The 15,001-nt window shown below is 42.4% G+C and overlaps 1 protein-coding gene across 1 annotated transcript; it reads left to right on the top strand.

Moving 5' to 3' along the window:
* Positions 1–9,061: 9,061 nt before the first annotated feature.
* Positions 9,062–12,714, top strand: tbx16 (T-box transcription factor 16). Its single transcript, XM_014160187.2, has 9 exons — positions 9,062–9,279; positions 9,530–9,686; positions 9,813–9,915; positions 10,335–10,499; positions 10,638–10,784; positions 10,893–10,963; positions 11,055–11,143; positions 11,244–11,463; positions 11,577–12,714. The coding sequence occupies exons 1-9, from the start codon at positions 9,264–9,266 to the stop codon at positions 12,010–12,012; spliced, it is 1,404 nt and encodes a 467-aa protein (XP_014015662.1). The 5' UTR covers positions 9,062–9,263; the 3' UTR covers positions 12,013–12,714.
* Positions 12,715–15,001: the final 2,287 nt, after the last annotated feature.

Genomic DNA, 15,001 nt, shown 5'->3' on the forward strand with positions numbered 1-15,001 from the left:
CCTAGTAAAAATTCCCTGTCTTAGGTCAGTTAGGATCACCGCTTTATTTAATTTAATATCATAGAACAGAATCTGTATGATTTAAAGCTGATTCTAAATTTGGGTAAAACAAAATGCATGGTATTTTCAAATGCCAGGCATGCTACTAATCATGTCATTGCTACATTGGCTGGACATACTATAGAGCAAGTTAAAGTGTACAAATATTTGGGTGTGTGGGTTGATGATAAGCTGAGCTTCACTGTGCATGTATAAAACTTGATAAGGAAGCTCAAGCTGAAAATAGGTTTTTATTACCAGCATAAGGCTTGTTTTTCTTTTGAGGCCAGGAAGGAGCTGGTACAATGTATATTACTGGCGGTTTTAGATTTTAGTGGTGTTATATATATATATATATGCAGGCCTCAGCCACTACCCTGAGAGCACTTGATTCAGTATAACATGCAGCCCTCAGGTTCATTACAACACATTGTGAGCTCTACAGCGCTGTTGGCTGGTCGTCATTGACCTTGCGTAGGCTTAAACACTGGTATACACTGATTTATAATATTGGGTAAAATGCCATTTTATCTCTGTTCTTTTTTAGTCAGGTCGGTAAATAAATATCAATTACGGTCCCATTCTCTTATGATTCTAACAGTACCAAAAATTGGAACAGGTCATGGTAGAAATAGTTTTAGTTACTTAGCTTCGTGGTCCTGGAATTCGCTCCTGAACATTTTAAAATTTGATGATGTAGTTTCGTTGGTGGAGTTTAAACACTTGATCGATGTATATATCATAGAAGAGTGTAATTGTTTTTAGGCCATCTGTTTTTAGTCAACTTTTGTGCTTTTAATGTAAAATGTTTTGTTGTATCTGTGCTTATAGTTTTGTTTAATGTTGTGTTCGTGTATGTAAGTTCTTTTGTCTGAAACATTGTTCCCCCTGCTGCTACTGGACCAGGTCTCTCTTGGAAAAGAGATGTTATCTCAATGAGAAAACCCGGTATAAATAAAGGTAAAATAATACTTTGGGCCAATTTTGGCCCATTCCTTCTGACAGAGCTGGTGTAACTGAGTCAGGTTTGTAGACCTCCTTGCTCGCACACACTTTTTCAGTTGTGCCAAGAAATTTTCTACAGGATTGAGGTCAGGGCTTTGTGATGGCCACTCAATATATCAATATATCCACATAATTTTCCTCCCTCATGATGCCATCTATTTTGTGAAGTGCACCAGTCCCTCCTGCAGTAGAGCACCCCCACAACATGATGCTGCCACCCCTGTGCTTCACGGTTGGGATGGTGTTGTTCGGCTTGCAAGCCTCCCCCTTTTCCTCCAAACATAACGATGGTCATTATGGCCAAACAGTCCTATTTTTGTTTCATCAGACCAGAGGACATTTCTCCAAAAAGTACTATCTTTGTCCCCATGTGCAGTGGCTTTTTGATGGCGGTTTTGGAGCAGTGGCTTCTTCATTGCTGAGCGGCCTTTCAGGTTATGTTGATATAGGACTCGTTTTACTGTGGATATAGATACTTTTGTACCTGTTTCCTCCAGCATCTTCACAAGGTCCTTTGCTGTTGTTCTGGGATTGATTTGCACTTTTCGCACCAAAGTATGTTCATCTCTAGGAGACAGAACGCATCTCCTTCCTGAGCGGTATGACAGCTGCGTGGTCCCATGGTGTTTATACTTGCGTACTATTGTTTGTATAGATGGACGTGGAACCTTCAGGCGTCTGGAAATTGCTCCCAAGGATGAAACAGACTAGTGGAGGTCTAAAAACAAAATCTGAGGTCTTGGCTGATTTCTTTTGATTTTCCCATGATGTCAAGCAAAGAGGCACTGAGTTTGAAGGTAGGCCTTGAAATACATCCACAGGTACACCTCCAATAGGCTAATTTACATAATTTGAGTCAATTAGAAGCTTCTAAAGCCATGACATTTTCTGGAACGTTCCAAGCTGTTTAAAAGCATAGTCAATTTAGTGTATGTAAACTTCTGAACCACTGGAATTGTGATACAGTGAATTAATCTGTCTGTAAACAATTTTTGGAAAAATGTCTTGTGTCATGCACAAAGTAGATGTCCTAACCGACTTGCCAAAACTATAGTTTGTTAACAAGAAATTTGTGGAGCTGTTGAAAAACAAGTTTTAATGACTCCAACCTAAGTGTATGTAAACTTCCGACTTCAACTGTACCTTCCTATAGCCCGGTCCATAATTGTCACCATTGATAAAGATGAGCAAAACATATTAAAATAAATAATACAAATATTGAGCTATATTGCATGCTCAAAAAAATGTATACATATTATTTTATACTAATACAGTTGCTCAGAGAAGGAGATTTTGTTTAAAAGTATATTGTTTTCAGTACACCAGCACCCTACAAGGAAAACGATAGCCTTTTTCTCATAAGTTTTTTTAAAATGTAACCTTTATATAACGAAGCAAGTCAGTTAAGAACAAATTCTTATTTACAATGACGGCCTACCCTGGACGACACTGGGCCAATTGTGCGCCGCCCTATGGGACTCCCAATCACGCCCGGATGTGATACAACCTGGATTCAAACCAGGAACTGTAGTGATGTCTCTTGCACTGAGATGCAGTGCCTTAGACCGCTGCGCCACTCGTTTTCAATGGGGTTCATGGAGTCCGGAGACAGATGGCCATTGCAAAATGTAGATTTTTATGGTCAATTAACCATTTCTTTGTGGATTTTGATGTGTGTTTGGGGTTATTGTCTTGCTGGAAGATTCACTTGCGGTCAATTTTCAGCCTCCTAGCAGAGGCAACCAAGTTTAGGCTAAAATGTCCTGGTACTTTGTAGAGTTCATGATGTCGTTGACCTTAACAAAGACCCCAGGACCAGTAGAAGCAAAAATATCCCCATAACATCAAAGATGCACCACCATATTTTACCATATGTATGAGGTACTTTTCTGCATATGCTTCCGTTTTTTGACGCCAAACCCACCACCACAGGTGTGGGTACGTGGCCAAAAAAGCTCATTTTTCATGTCATCTGACCATAGCACCGCCTGGAGTTTGATTAACGACATTGGCACTTGGATTGGAACCAGTGCTGTGCTCAGATGACATGACAATACAGTTCTTTGGCCATACACAGTAGTGTTGGGTTTGGCATTGAAAAACAGAAGCAAAATCTCTTTGAGCAATTGTATTAGTATAATATAATTTCACAAATGTTATGAGCATACAATATAGCTCAGTATTAGTATTACTTTTTTTTGTTGCTAATCTTTATCAAGGGTGACTAATTATGGTCCTGACTGTATATTATCTACTGTATTCATCTAAAGAATGCAAATGTAACAACAAATTCCGAAGTGCTTCACTGACAAAGTTTTCTTCCGTGCTCAGTGTTTTGCAGACAAAAAGGGAGTGTTGTCACTATGTTAGATCAATGTAATCCTTTGAGAATGTATCCTGTGTTATTGTGCAATCATTAAGATTCACTGATTAAGAACATCATAGTCGTTATTGTTTATAGCTGAAACATTAAACTGCACTTGAGATGAAATTGTCAGCCAACAATCACAAAATGACTATGTAATAGCCCTGATGTCAGGTTTAACAAATGTGAGTCTTTCCAGTGTTTGAGGTGATGTACCGGTAGGCTGAATCAGAAGGGATTGGAGCACCACTGACATCAGGTTGTCTTTAGCTAGCGACTGCTACCTATACAAACCCCTCAAAGTAACCAATTAAGGCATCAAAAGGGCATGCTGCATAGTTAATGTGGGCCAAAGGTGTGAGATTTCTCGTCGGCCCACTGCAGGGGCTCTTTATTGGGCTGGAGGATAGCCGTCTGATCCTTGGGCCCGGCTGTGTATTGGCAGCTGTTAACTATTGAGCACAAGGGGATCTGCACAGCTAAAACAAATGGCCAGAGACTGACACCTGGGAGGTAGAGCATCAGTGGTAAAGGTTATCAGTGAGCAGACAGAGTGGCCTGGCCAGCGGCCCCGCCATAGACCGCACTGAGGACCAACGCTTTGCAGGGAGGTTGGGCCCTAGTAGGCTCATCGGACTTGGAGAACAGTCAAGAAACATTAGCTCTATTGACACAAACTTGGTGAGTGAGCATAGTCACTTTGAGCATAGTCACTTTAATAACTCTACCTACATGTACATATTACCTCAATTACCTCAAATAACCAGTGCCCCCGCACATTGACTCTGTACCGGTACCCCTTGTATATAGCCTCGCTATTGTTATTTTACTGCTGCTCTTTAATTCATTGTTACTTTTATTTATTTCTTTTTTTAGGTATTTTTCTTAACTGCATTGTTATTTAAGGGCCTGTGAGTGAGCATTTAACTGTAAGGTCTACCTACACCTGTTGTACTCGGTGCATGTGACAAATAAAATTTGATTTGAGTAAATTTTTATATACTGTAAATTACGGTTTGCCTTCTCTGAATCTCTATGCCATGTCTGCTATGGCAATGGTATTACTTTCTACAACTTTATTACATCCAGTGTAGAGATCATGTTAGGGATGGTCTTTATTCCTCTTTTCATACGTTGTTATGTTGAGAATAAAGGGAAGATTTATGTTGTTTGACATATTTTGTCATAGATCTACAACCCATTTCTTCAGTGTTGACTCATTGAAATCATTCATAGAGATTGAATAACAACTATTTGGGTCACTTCACTGTGTGATTATAGTTAGCTACACTAGTTCTTAACTCAGTCATTGTCTTCAAGGCCACAATTCCCTGATGTGTTGCCCACGTCTAAATATAGCAAACAGCAGCATCTGTAAAATATAACCTGCCACCCTGACTGGCCTGTATCCTCTGCCACGTACAACAGCCTGGCTATCACACCTGACTATCACCTCCATCTTCACTGCGTAATAGGATTGACACCGCCACCACTGAAATGTACACCTTAGCTCTGAAAGTGACATGCTGACATTAGACTTCCCTGTAAGCCTTTAAACCGTGATTACCTAAAATATTCCACATCAAAATTGGTCCCTTCTCCATTTCCTGAAATAGCCACACTCTTGTAATCACGCAAAGAGCTGCGCCATCCTTGTTTTGATATCTCATGACATGGCTCTGAGAGGACTGATGCTGGGTGACCTGCTGGAAAGCTCTCGAGAGGGAGACAGCACAAGAGGCCCTGGGAATATGCATTTGTCCTCAGAAGTGCAAAGTGAGGAGCGCAACACTGAACCTGTGATTAATAACTCCTCAGCAACAATTGGTTTCACATATAAGGAGAGTGAAACCACATCACACTTCCTAAAGCTCAGAGTGCTACTAGCAGGCTGGCCCTCTACGCAGGGGGATTGGTGGAACCAGTTATGCATGTGGCATCTGTCTTTCCCCCCTTCAAAATCGCCTTTTAGAGTCAACATGAGGACCTGTGCTGTGAAAATCCAATGCAGGTCTCTCTGAGTGGGTCTGTTGGAGTAATGGGAGAAATATACACTGACTCAACATAAGCTCTTTAAACTAGCCAGTCAATATTCTCACAGCCCAGGCTTTCTAGTTGTAAACCTCTCCTGTGGCCTGTTTAACTGCTATTCCTTACAGGGATGTTTCTCTAGTTGCCTGGTTTAATACAGCCATTTCCAAAGGACTAACGTTATGGCCCTTTTAAGGTATCAAGATCAATTTTGGATTATTCTAGTATTTCTTACAAATGGGGTTCCATACTTACAGTATGGTCTCTCACATGATAACATAGGCTTCAGTAGAGGCTGCTGAGGGGAGGACAGCTCATTATAATGGCTGGAACAGAGTAAATGGAATGGCATCAAACACATGGAAACCATGTGTTTCATGTATTTGATACTATTCCACTGATTCTACCCCAGCCATTACCACGAGCCTGTCCTCCCCAATTAAGGTGCCCCCAACCTCCTGTGATAGGCTTATACAGATTCACAGATGCAAATTACAAAGACAATTGGGCTCACAATAATACTATGGAAACTTGGACCATACAATACTACCCCTGGAGGAACTGTATGCAATATGCACACATAAGCATACAATGAGAGACTGACTAATTGTATAGGGACTGTATGAAAACTGCTTGGTTTTGTAGAACAAAGCTGAGTGAGACATGTTTGTAGATCTATTGAGGGTATTTGAGGTACTTTACGTGTCAGAGGAAGTGGAGATGAGGAAGAACTCTGCTGAAGTGCTGCGAATGGTTCTCCGTTTAGCATTTGTTTAGCCTGTGGTAACAGAGGTGAATACAGGTGAATGCAGGAGGACACATAGCCAATGGACGCTTGTGGATTTGCCTGGAAGATGGCGTTTGTGGGAGGGAGGGCTCCTTTGGAATGGAGGGGAGGTTGTGCCCAGCCTCCATTCTGTCTCTGCCTGTCTCTTTCAAGCTGTGGTGTCTTGGCCCTGTGGTGCTAACTGACTGTTAATTGCTGGCCCATACAGTGCCTCTCCGCATGGAGAAACTGGGGCCTGCAAGGGAAACTGCCCTAATGAGATTATCTATCGGAGCATTGTCCTGTCTAGACAGATCAATACACAACCCCGGGGCACTGCCTCCAGCCCCAATACGGCTCACTCCCAGGTAAGACTCACCTGGAGAAAAACACCGGTATTATTGTAAGTTATTACACCATTATAGGTTTATTGGTCCCTCACACACTCCTCACTTTCTCAGATGGAGAATGAGACATGGCAGAGACCCTGTTTGGGCAAGATTAAGTCATTGTTTCAACCAATAGTGCATATGATATACGTATGACACATGTTGTGTGTATTTTACAGTAGTGTTATAACTGTGTTGGAAGAGTGAATCAAGATGGGATAGCATTTCTTACGTGTTATTGTCGGAAGCACACAAGTTCAAAGTGAACAAGTTCATTCAACAAACTATTTTGATCATCATAAAACATGGAATTAAAGGTACAATCAGCAATAGTTACTGCTGTTCAATGGTAATTTCAATCAACGATATATACCCATTTATTTTGGAAGAATATAACTGTTTTACCCCATCAAAACCCAAAATACAAGGTTACTCCATTGTTTGTAAACGTCAAGCAATATATAGCTTCAAATATGCTCAAAACTGTCACTCCATAGCTCCATCTATGAATTTGAGAATGGTTACTTTTCTCCAGCCCCATCCCTCAGCATTATAGTAAACAAAGTGTCTGGGCTGGCGTTTGGCAAAAACATGAAATAAGGAATGTGACACGGGTTGCAAAGGGAGGAGATATATATATATATATATATATATACACACACACACACACACACTACTGGAAACTTTCAAAGTTTACCAGTAAACTACCAGAATTTTGGTATCTTTCAAGGATTTTTATGTCCTTTTTATGTTTTGGGGGGCTCCTGAGTGGCGCTGCGGTCTAAGGCACAGCATCTCAGTGCTAGAGGCATCACTACAGACCCTGGTTCGATCCCGGGCTGTATCACAACTGGCCATGATCAGGAGTCCCATAGGGCGGTGTACAATTGGCTCAGCATCGTCCGGGTTAGGGGAGGGTTTGGACGGGGTAGGCAGTTATTGTAAAATAAGAATTTGTTCTTAACTGACTTGCCTAGTTAAATAAAGGTTAAATTAAAAAATACATGTCACAAGACATCTAGTGGCCCTTTTGGGTACTTCTAATTTTCACAGGTGTCTAATTATCTCTGGCCCTCTGTCTGGCCTTATCACATGTAAAATATATGAAATAATGAAATAAGATGATTTTATAAAAACAACAACAAGATCCCAACTTAGTGAATACTATTGGTGTTTAATATGAAGGTTTCAGCATGAAATATCTTTTATATTCTTTTTCACTCTTTTATTTGTTTTACAATGCCAATTTGTTGTCAATGTTTTGGCGTCAAACTGGTGGCGGTTGTGAAAAAAGTTAATAGTTGGTGTCATGCCCTGACAATAGAGAGCCCTTGGTTCTCTATGGTGTAGTAGGTCAGGGCGTGACTAGGGGGTGATCTAGTATATCTATTTCTATGTTGGTGCTAATATGGTTCCTAATTAGAGGCAGCCGTTTATCGTTGCCACTGATTGGGGATCATATTTAGGTAGCTATTTCCCCACCTGTGTTTTGTGGGATATTGATTGTTTGTTAGTGTGTTTGGCCACTACGCCATCACAGTCTTTGTAAGGTCTGTTATGTTGTTTTGTCAGTTTCACTTAAATAAATATGTGGAACTATAATCACGCTGCGCCTTGGTCCGCTCATTTCCAAGATCGTGGCAGTTGGAAAGAGTTGCAGAGTTAATTGCATATAAGACCGTCATTGTAAATATTTCTTAACTGATGTGCCTAGTTAAATAAACAATCATGCACATACAATTTCAATAATGCACAAAATAATAATTGTTGATTATATGCTTTTTTTAATTATTAGGCTATTTTATCTTGAACCATATGGTCTATCTACTCGAAACTGATGGACAATATGGATACAGATATACTATATGAATACATTTATTTTTTAAGTTATTCAATTATAAACTAGCAAAGTTACGTTAGATTGCCATAGATTTTCTGTTAAATACCAAAATTACTGAAGGAATTGTTATTAATATTGCTAATTTTGGTAAATTATCAGTTGCTTTGCAACCCTGACTCAAATGTTATATTTTGTGAGGGTTGATCTCACTTCCCTGAACTTGTATTAACTGTGTGAAATGAATTATAATGGCTATTTTACCACATTGCATGAGGACACTAAATGGACTTTCTGTGTGTGATTACGTCTGTGTGAATGATATTTACACAGATTTTGGTGCCGCTGCAGGCCCCGTTCTCCAGCGGGGAAGCCCGTCCATATTTGTTTAAAAGTCTCTTAGCAGTTAATAAAGATGCATTTCCTCCGTCCCCCTTCCTGTGGGGACGGTATCAAGGCCCTGTTAAGTTCCTTTGATTTCCACAACCCTCCAATCACAGTGGGACATTGACTCATCATTGTGCTACTTCAAAGCCTGGGAATGGCTCTCTCTTCTGGCCACTCCCACCCCTGGGATCTCCTTAAAAGTCAGGGACACCTTGTCCTCCAGTTGAACAGTTCTAGAGTGCCCGAAGTGATTGCTGTTAGAACACTATTGGACGTACCACCCCTCAATTTATGCTTCCGGCACCAGTGGAATATACTGAAAGCCCAAGACAGATGTGCAGCACCAAGGAGGGACTGTGAACTACTTTGGATATCACTGAACCAGTTTACTGATACATTATATTTTTGCCGCACCTCTTCCTGTTGCATCAACTCGTCTAAAGAATGCAGTCCATCAGAGGTGAGTGTTGGTCCTCAAGCTCTTTTTTTGTCATCAAACCTCCCTTGGACTCCCAATGGACATCACACATTCAAGTCATAAGCTCTTATTGCCTATATCAAAAGTTTGGGTTGTATTCTTAGTCTACTCTGTGTATATGAAATGTTCCTCTTTATCCCGGCCTATTCAGTTCTCATCTTGATCAGCTAGTCATCCATCAGTTTTGGTTTATGACTGTCTCTTAATGATGGTTTCCACATCTACATCTTAGACATGAAGTCCAACTTTATTGCTCCACCCTCGTCCTCTATTCCCGGTGGTCCCGACGCCTATCACCAAGGCAACATCAGGATGACTCTGGAGGACCCAGAACTCTGGAAGTCTTTCCATGAAATTGGAACAGAGATGATTATCACTAAACCGGGCAGGTAAGATAACCACAACTTCCAATTCTATCTGCCATGATCAATAACAATGTACTTGATCGAAAATGCTTCAAGAAGTAGCATTTTTTTGTGGACTGTCATGATAATGATTATCCTTGTATTTTACAGGAGAATGTTTCCACACTGCAAAATCAACCTTTCTGGGCTGATGCCTTGTTCCAAGTACATCTTGCTGGTTGACATGGTTCCTGTGGATGGTTTCAGGTATAAGGTAAGAACCTTTAGCATGTTTGCACTTTAATACATATCCATTGTCTTTCATGAGCAAAATCATTGAAATCAGGGAGAATTTTACATTTAGAAATGACACAACCCTGGCTTGTAAAAAAACAATCTTGACATTAGCGATAGCTTTTCTCTAATGGCCAGCATCTCCAGACGAGATCCAGCTCCACTCCACCCTCTGCTCATCACCCCTCTGACATTGGACATCACAGGGCATTATCTCTTCCTGTTGTTCTATCCCCTGCTGTTTGCCCCCTTCTCTCTGTCGGTGGTGCAAGCCAAACTATCACTCTCTCTTTTAGCCTCCTTAAAGTTAGGCAGGGATCCTCTGAAAATCACCTCACCCTCCTTGTACGACAGATACATTTTGTTAATGTTTTTACTCAATTCTTGGTCTCCTTCCAGTGGAATAAAGAGAAATGGGAAGTGGCTGGGAAAGCGGAGCCACAGCCCCCTTGCCGGACGTACCTGCATCCAGACTCTCCAGCCCCTGGGAGCCACTGGATAAAACAGACCGTGTCCTTCCTCAAGCTCAAGCTTACCAACAACACCCTAGACCAACATGGCCATGTAAGAAGGCATTGTCAAGCTCTGTAATAATAGATATAGACTTCTTGTATAGAGCATTGGCAAATGATTTAACTTTGAGGATATTAAGTGTTGTCATTGTTCCAGTAACTAAACTAACTGTGCATCTCTCTCTTTCAGATAATTTTGCACTCCATGCATCGCTACCACCCGCGCTTCCACATTGTCCAGGCAGACGACATGTACAGTGTACGCTGGAGTGTATTCCAGACCTTTACCTTCCCTGAGACCTCCTTCACCTCCGTCACTGCTTACCAGAACACTAAGGTCAGTCTCACTGCAGTCACTGGCAGAGCAGGGCACTACCCTTTATTTCCCCAAGCAAGCATCTGGTAACAAGGCACTAGGTGTTTAAAGCAACTCTTTCTCCCCTAGATAACCAAGCTGAAAATCGACCACAACCCATTTGCGAAAGGCTTTAGAGACGAAGGAACGAATACAAAAAGGTAGAATAGTTATTATAACTATTTTTCTATTATATGCTTGTCTTGAATATAAGTTCACTAATGACCGGCCCTATTATCTTTCCCACTGCAGGCGTGCTAACAGAAACCCAGCCTGCCCAGAGAAGAAAGCAAAGAAAATTGATTGTCTAAGCAGAGAGTCAGATGAGGACAGTCCTCCTGGTATTGGATTTCACCACTTGGTGACCAAATTACTCATCCCTTCATGTAGAAATTGTTATTCCCTGAGCTTAGTGGGTCTGATGTCATGTATGTTTTTCAGACATCCGCAGGTCATCATTTGAGGGATACGAAGGAGAGCAGGCAGAACTCCCTAAAACCAAAGAGGAGGAAGTGGTGAAAGAGGAACGCTACTCCCCCTGGGGGCCTGAGAGGGAGCATGGCCACCACGTCCGGACAGATTCACCCCCTGGACCTGATGCCAGAGAAATGTACAATGCAGAGCAGCTAGTACCAGCCCCAGCTTCATACCAGCCTTACAGGTAGGCACCACAGCATGCTATCTGTCATGTTCATTCTGCTGTATATCTCACTGCCACATTGTCATCAAAGCAGATAACACTGACCACCACCCTGCCTTCTCTTCTTTCGTCAGGTTCCATGAATATGGGAAGTCTCCATCTCCCTCCTCCAGCGTAGGCAGCAGCAACGGGGGTTCTGGACGGGCCAGCTTTGAGTCCAGAGTCTCTGATGTAGCCACAGTCCCAGAGCATGAGGCCTCCAAGCCCTCTACCCATGAGATCGGACCATCTCCCTGTGGCCCCCAGCCCCCTGCAGGACATCACCAGGACTACACAGGGGTGCTCAACATGACCCAGGCAGGCAAGCCAGGGGTCCTCAGCCACCACATTTACACCCCTTACAGTGCCGAGCAGACCCTGGGCCAGTGGAGCGGCCCCAACCCCGTCCAGTACCCTCCGCCTCACCACCTGCCCTCTGACTACAGTACCCCGGCTGTGCACCACGGATATCACCATGGCAATGTGGCTGAGTGGAGCCAGTACCCACTCTTCTCCTACTCGTGCTGGTGAAACAATTTCCTCACAGTTTCTCCCAAAAGAGAAGGACTGAAGTCTCACAAGTGACTCAGCGAGACCTCATAAATGCTACTATGCCGTCATACCTGTGTTTCCTCTGTCCCAAGTCCAGCACCACACCCTGTTGACTGCTGATCCAGAGCTCACGGCCATGCTACCGTATGCTGGGGCTGAAAGAGAAGGACCTGGGTCAGGAGAAACGCCAACCAGCAGAGAGAATAATGGAGTGGAACAGAGACAATATACTTCAGAATGGCTGCCAGAGTAGTGGTGTGGACTGGTCTGATATCACAACTGGCTTTAGGCCTGAAAAATGTATGCGTTCCTCCCAGTGAAATGTGTGTTTATTGCTGAATTGTCTATTTATTTCGTGTTTGGATTTCGTTTCTCCCTGGTAAATATTTTTGTAAAAAATAAAAACATTTTGTGTGTAATAAATTGCTTTACTGATATGTTAATGTCATCTGTATGGAATTAAAAAAATCAACAAGTTATAACTGTTTTTCACTGTTTTCTTTAAAGCTAATGAAGCATACATTTTTGGGGGGCCTGGTGCATTATAGTGCATGACAATACAGCAGTCAACGCTACTTTTAAAGACATTTTCCTTAACGTTTGTGGAGATCACATTAATGGTAAACTGTGCGCAGGTCGGCTCAAGCATAAATTACCTTTAAAAAGGAATGTCATAGCGCTATAACGCGCCTTGAACTGAACTGAATCTGGGCCATGATCAATCTCCCTTCTTGGGATATCAGGACTTTCCACTGGCTGTTTTCTATGAGTTCAGTCCTCTCGGATTTGATTATTGCTGTCAGATTTTGAGGTCAAAATGTATGACCTAATGCAAGTCCAGGTTGATAGGATATAGAATTAAGGATGGTACACTGTTATCCACACTCCATAACCTTGTTCATCTGTGTCTTTGCACTTTTGAAAATCACATAGCAACACTTCCTACACTGGTGTTTGTATTTTCCCTTTGTTGACCTAACGAGGACCACACTCCGGTTTCCTTTGGCTCAGCATGCATTAAAGACCCTGCACTATTGTGTCTCTGGCCAGGGGAGTGACTTCACCTGCTGAGGTTTACCCACTTGCGTAATAAAAGATGCCACGGTCATCTTTCTCCCTCTGAACGAGCGTTAAAGAGCATGAAAATGGGGGGCAGTTGGCTTCCTTTCACAGCAGTAAGCACAGAGCAGCCTGATGGCCCTTTTTCACGGATGTCAGCTGCTAATGACTGCCGTAAAGCCGGGGAGGGAGGGTGGGAGTCGTCCTCCAGGGGACAATGCTGCCAAGGGCTTTTACTCAGCTCAATTCATTAGTAGGCTCTTTGTGACATTAGTGGGGCAAATCTTTGGCTCCCTTTCTCCCGCCCTCCTCTCCTGATGAACACTCACTCTACCCAGCTGATACATGATGCACACGTTGTTTACCCTATCTGACAGTGTTGGTGTCGGGAGAAGAATAGAGGGCGTTCTGTATAAAGAATTTAACTTTAGAATTGATCTCCCATCTCAGTGAGTCATGTCACAGTAGAGTCATCCCAGTCATTACTGATGATTTGATGTGGGGGAAATGTGGTGGCAGAGAAGATCACTGTAATGAAATTAAAATATCCTGGACAGTCATAGATCGCTGGGGCCCCAGCTATCAAAACCAGATTCAATCCAATTGAGAGCACTTTGGAGAAAATTGCAACATTATTTGATCTATTCTCTGGTAGAGATATACCAGGAGCATATTCCATTCCCCATCCTTTATTCTAGGAGGAGACGCTGAGTCAGCAGACTGTTGGTACTTGAGGGTGGGAAATGGTTTGGGCTATGGCTGACTGAGGACAATACAGGAAGAAGATTTAAAAAAAAGTTTAACTCCCCCAATATCCGGTGTTTTTTTTTCTTTCAGGACAGGGCTATCAGAAGTACCACAGACATAAGTACGGGTATGCACCGCTACTGGAATTAAAAACAAATACTGATTTAAGAACACCTCTTCAATATACTAAATTGATTTAACATGATGAAAATTAACTTGGAAGTCAAAATACACAATTTTAGGTTCAATAACCAGAGTTCATAGGGAGTGCAGTGGAAAACGAAGTGACCTAGTGTTGCATAACTGTGACCCAAATCTCCACAAAGAATTACTCCCCGTGTTCTCATTTTACAAATAATATTAGAATAGCAAGCAACATCTGTGATGTTAAAGAACTGATAGGGCATTTGTCTTATTGGACTATAATCTAAATACAGTGCCCATTTCTACAGCCAAACCGATATCAATGAACCGTCATACAGAACACATGCCCTGAGCTGTATAGTTGACTGAGATAATCAGAAGACAGGCTGATGTTAGTGCTGATAGTTTACATCCATGCATGCTCCTCAACATGACCTAACTGGATGGAGGAGTGTGATGTTCTGGGGGTTGGACTTAGGCCCGACCCACTTCCTCCCCTGACAGATGTCAAATGGTCAGCTGGACCCTTTTCAAGTGCAGAGCTGCCTCCCCAGGTCTGTCTCAACCTTCCTCTTTCATCACCAGCAGTAGGACAGGGCTCAGAGCACAAACACTTATCTTATGTAACAACCCCCAAGACACTCACGTCCAACATTCCACTCTGCATAAACTGTTCAAGACAGCATCACCCGGGCAATTTCAGCATTTTAATAGCTCTGATAATGGACAAGCAAAGAGCTCTAAATCGACCTTAACTCTAAAGTGTGTAAAGGCCTCAGCTCTCTCTGACAATGCCAAATACGTGACATATGTCTTCATTATTCCCCAGGTGGTCAGTGGTGTCAGAATGAATAGATTGCCGTTTATGTACACCATGAAAACGTAGCAGTTTGTGCGAGCTGAGCTGGATGTCCAAAACAAGAGGGCACATCAGCAGACCAAAACGACACACCAGGGACTGGCATGACAGTGTGAAATAAAGAGGGGGGCACTGACTGGGGGATGATGGGGGTTTGCA

This window comes from Salmo salar, chromosome ssa20 (assembly GCF_905237065.1).
Source record: "Salmo salar chromosome ssa20, Ssal_v3.1, whole genome shotgun sequence".
NCBI lineage: Eukaryota > Metazoa > Chordata > Actinopteri > Salmoniformes > Salmonidae > Salmo > Salmo salar.

Coding starts and splice junctions, on each gene's coding strand:
- tbx16 (XM_014160187.2), top strand. Junction 9,687..9,812: donor ATTATCACTAAACCGGGCAG/GTAAGATAACCA, acceptor TGTATTTTACAG/GAGAATGTTTCCACACTGCA. Junction 9,916..10,334: donor TGGATGGTTTCAGGTATAAG/GTAAGAACCTTT, acceptor GTCTCCTTCCAG/TGGAATAAAGAGAAATGGGA.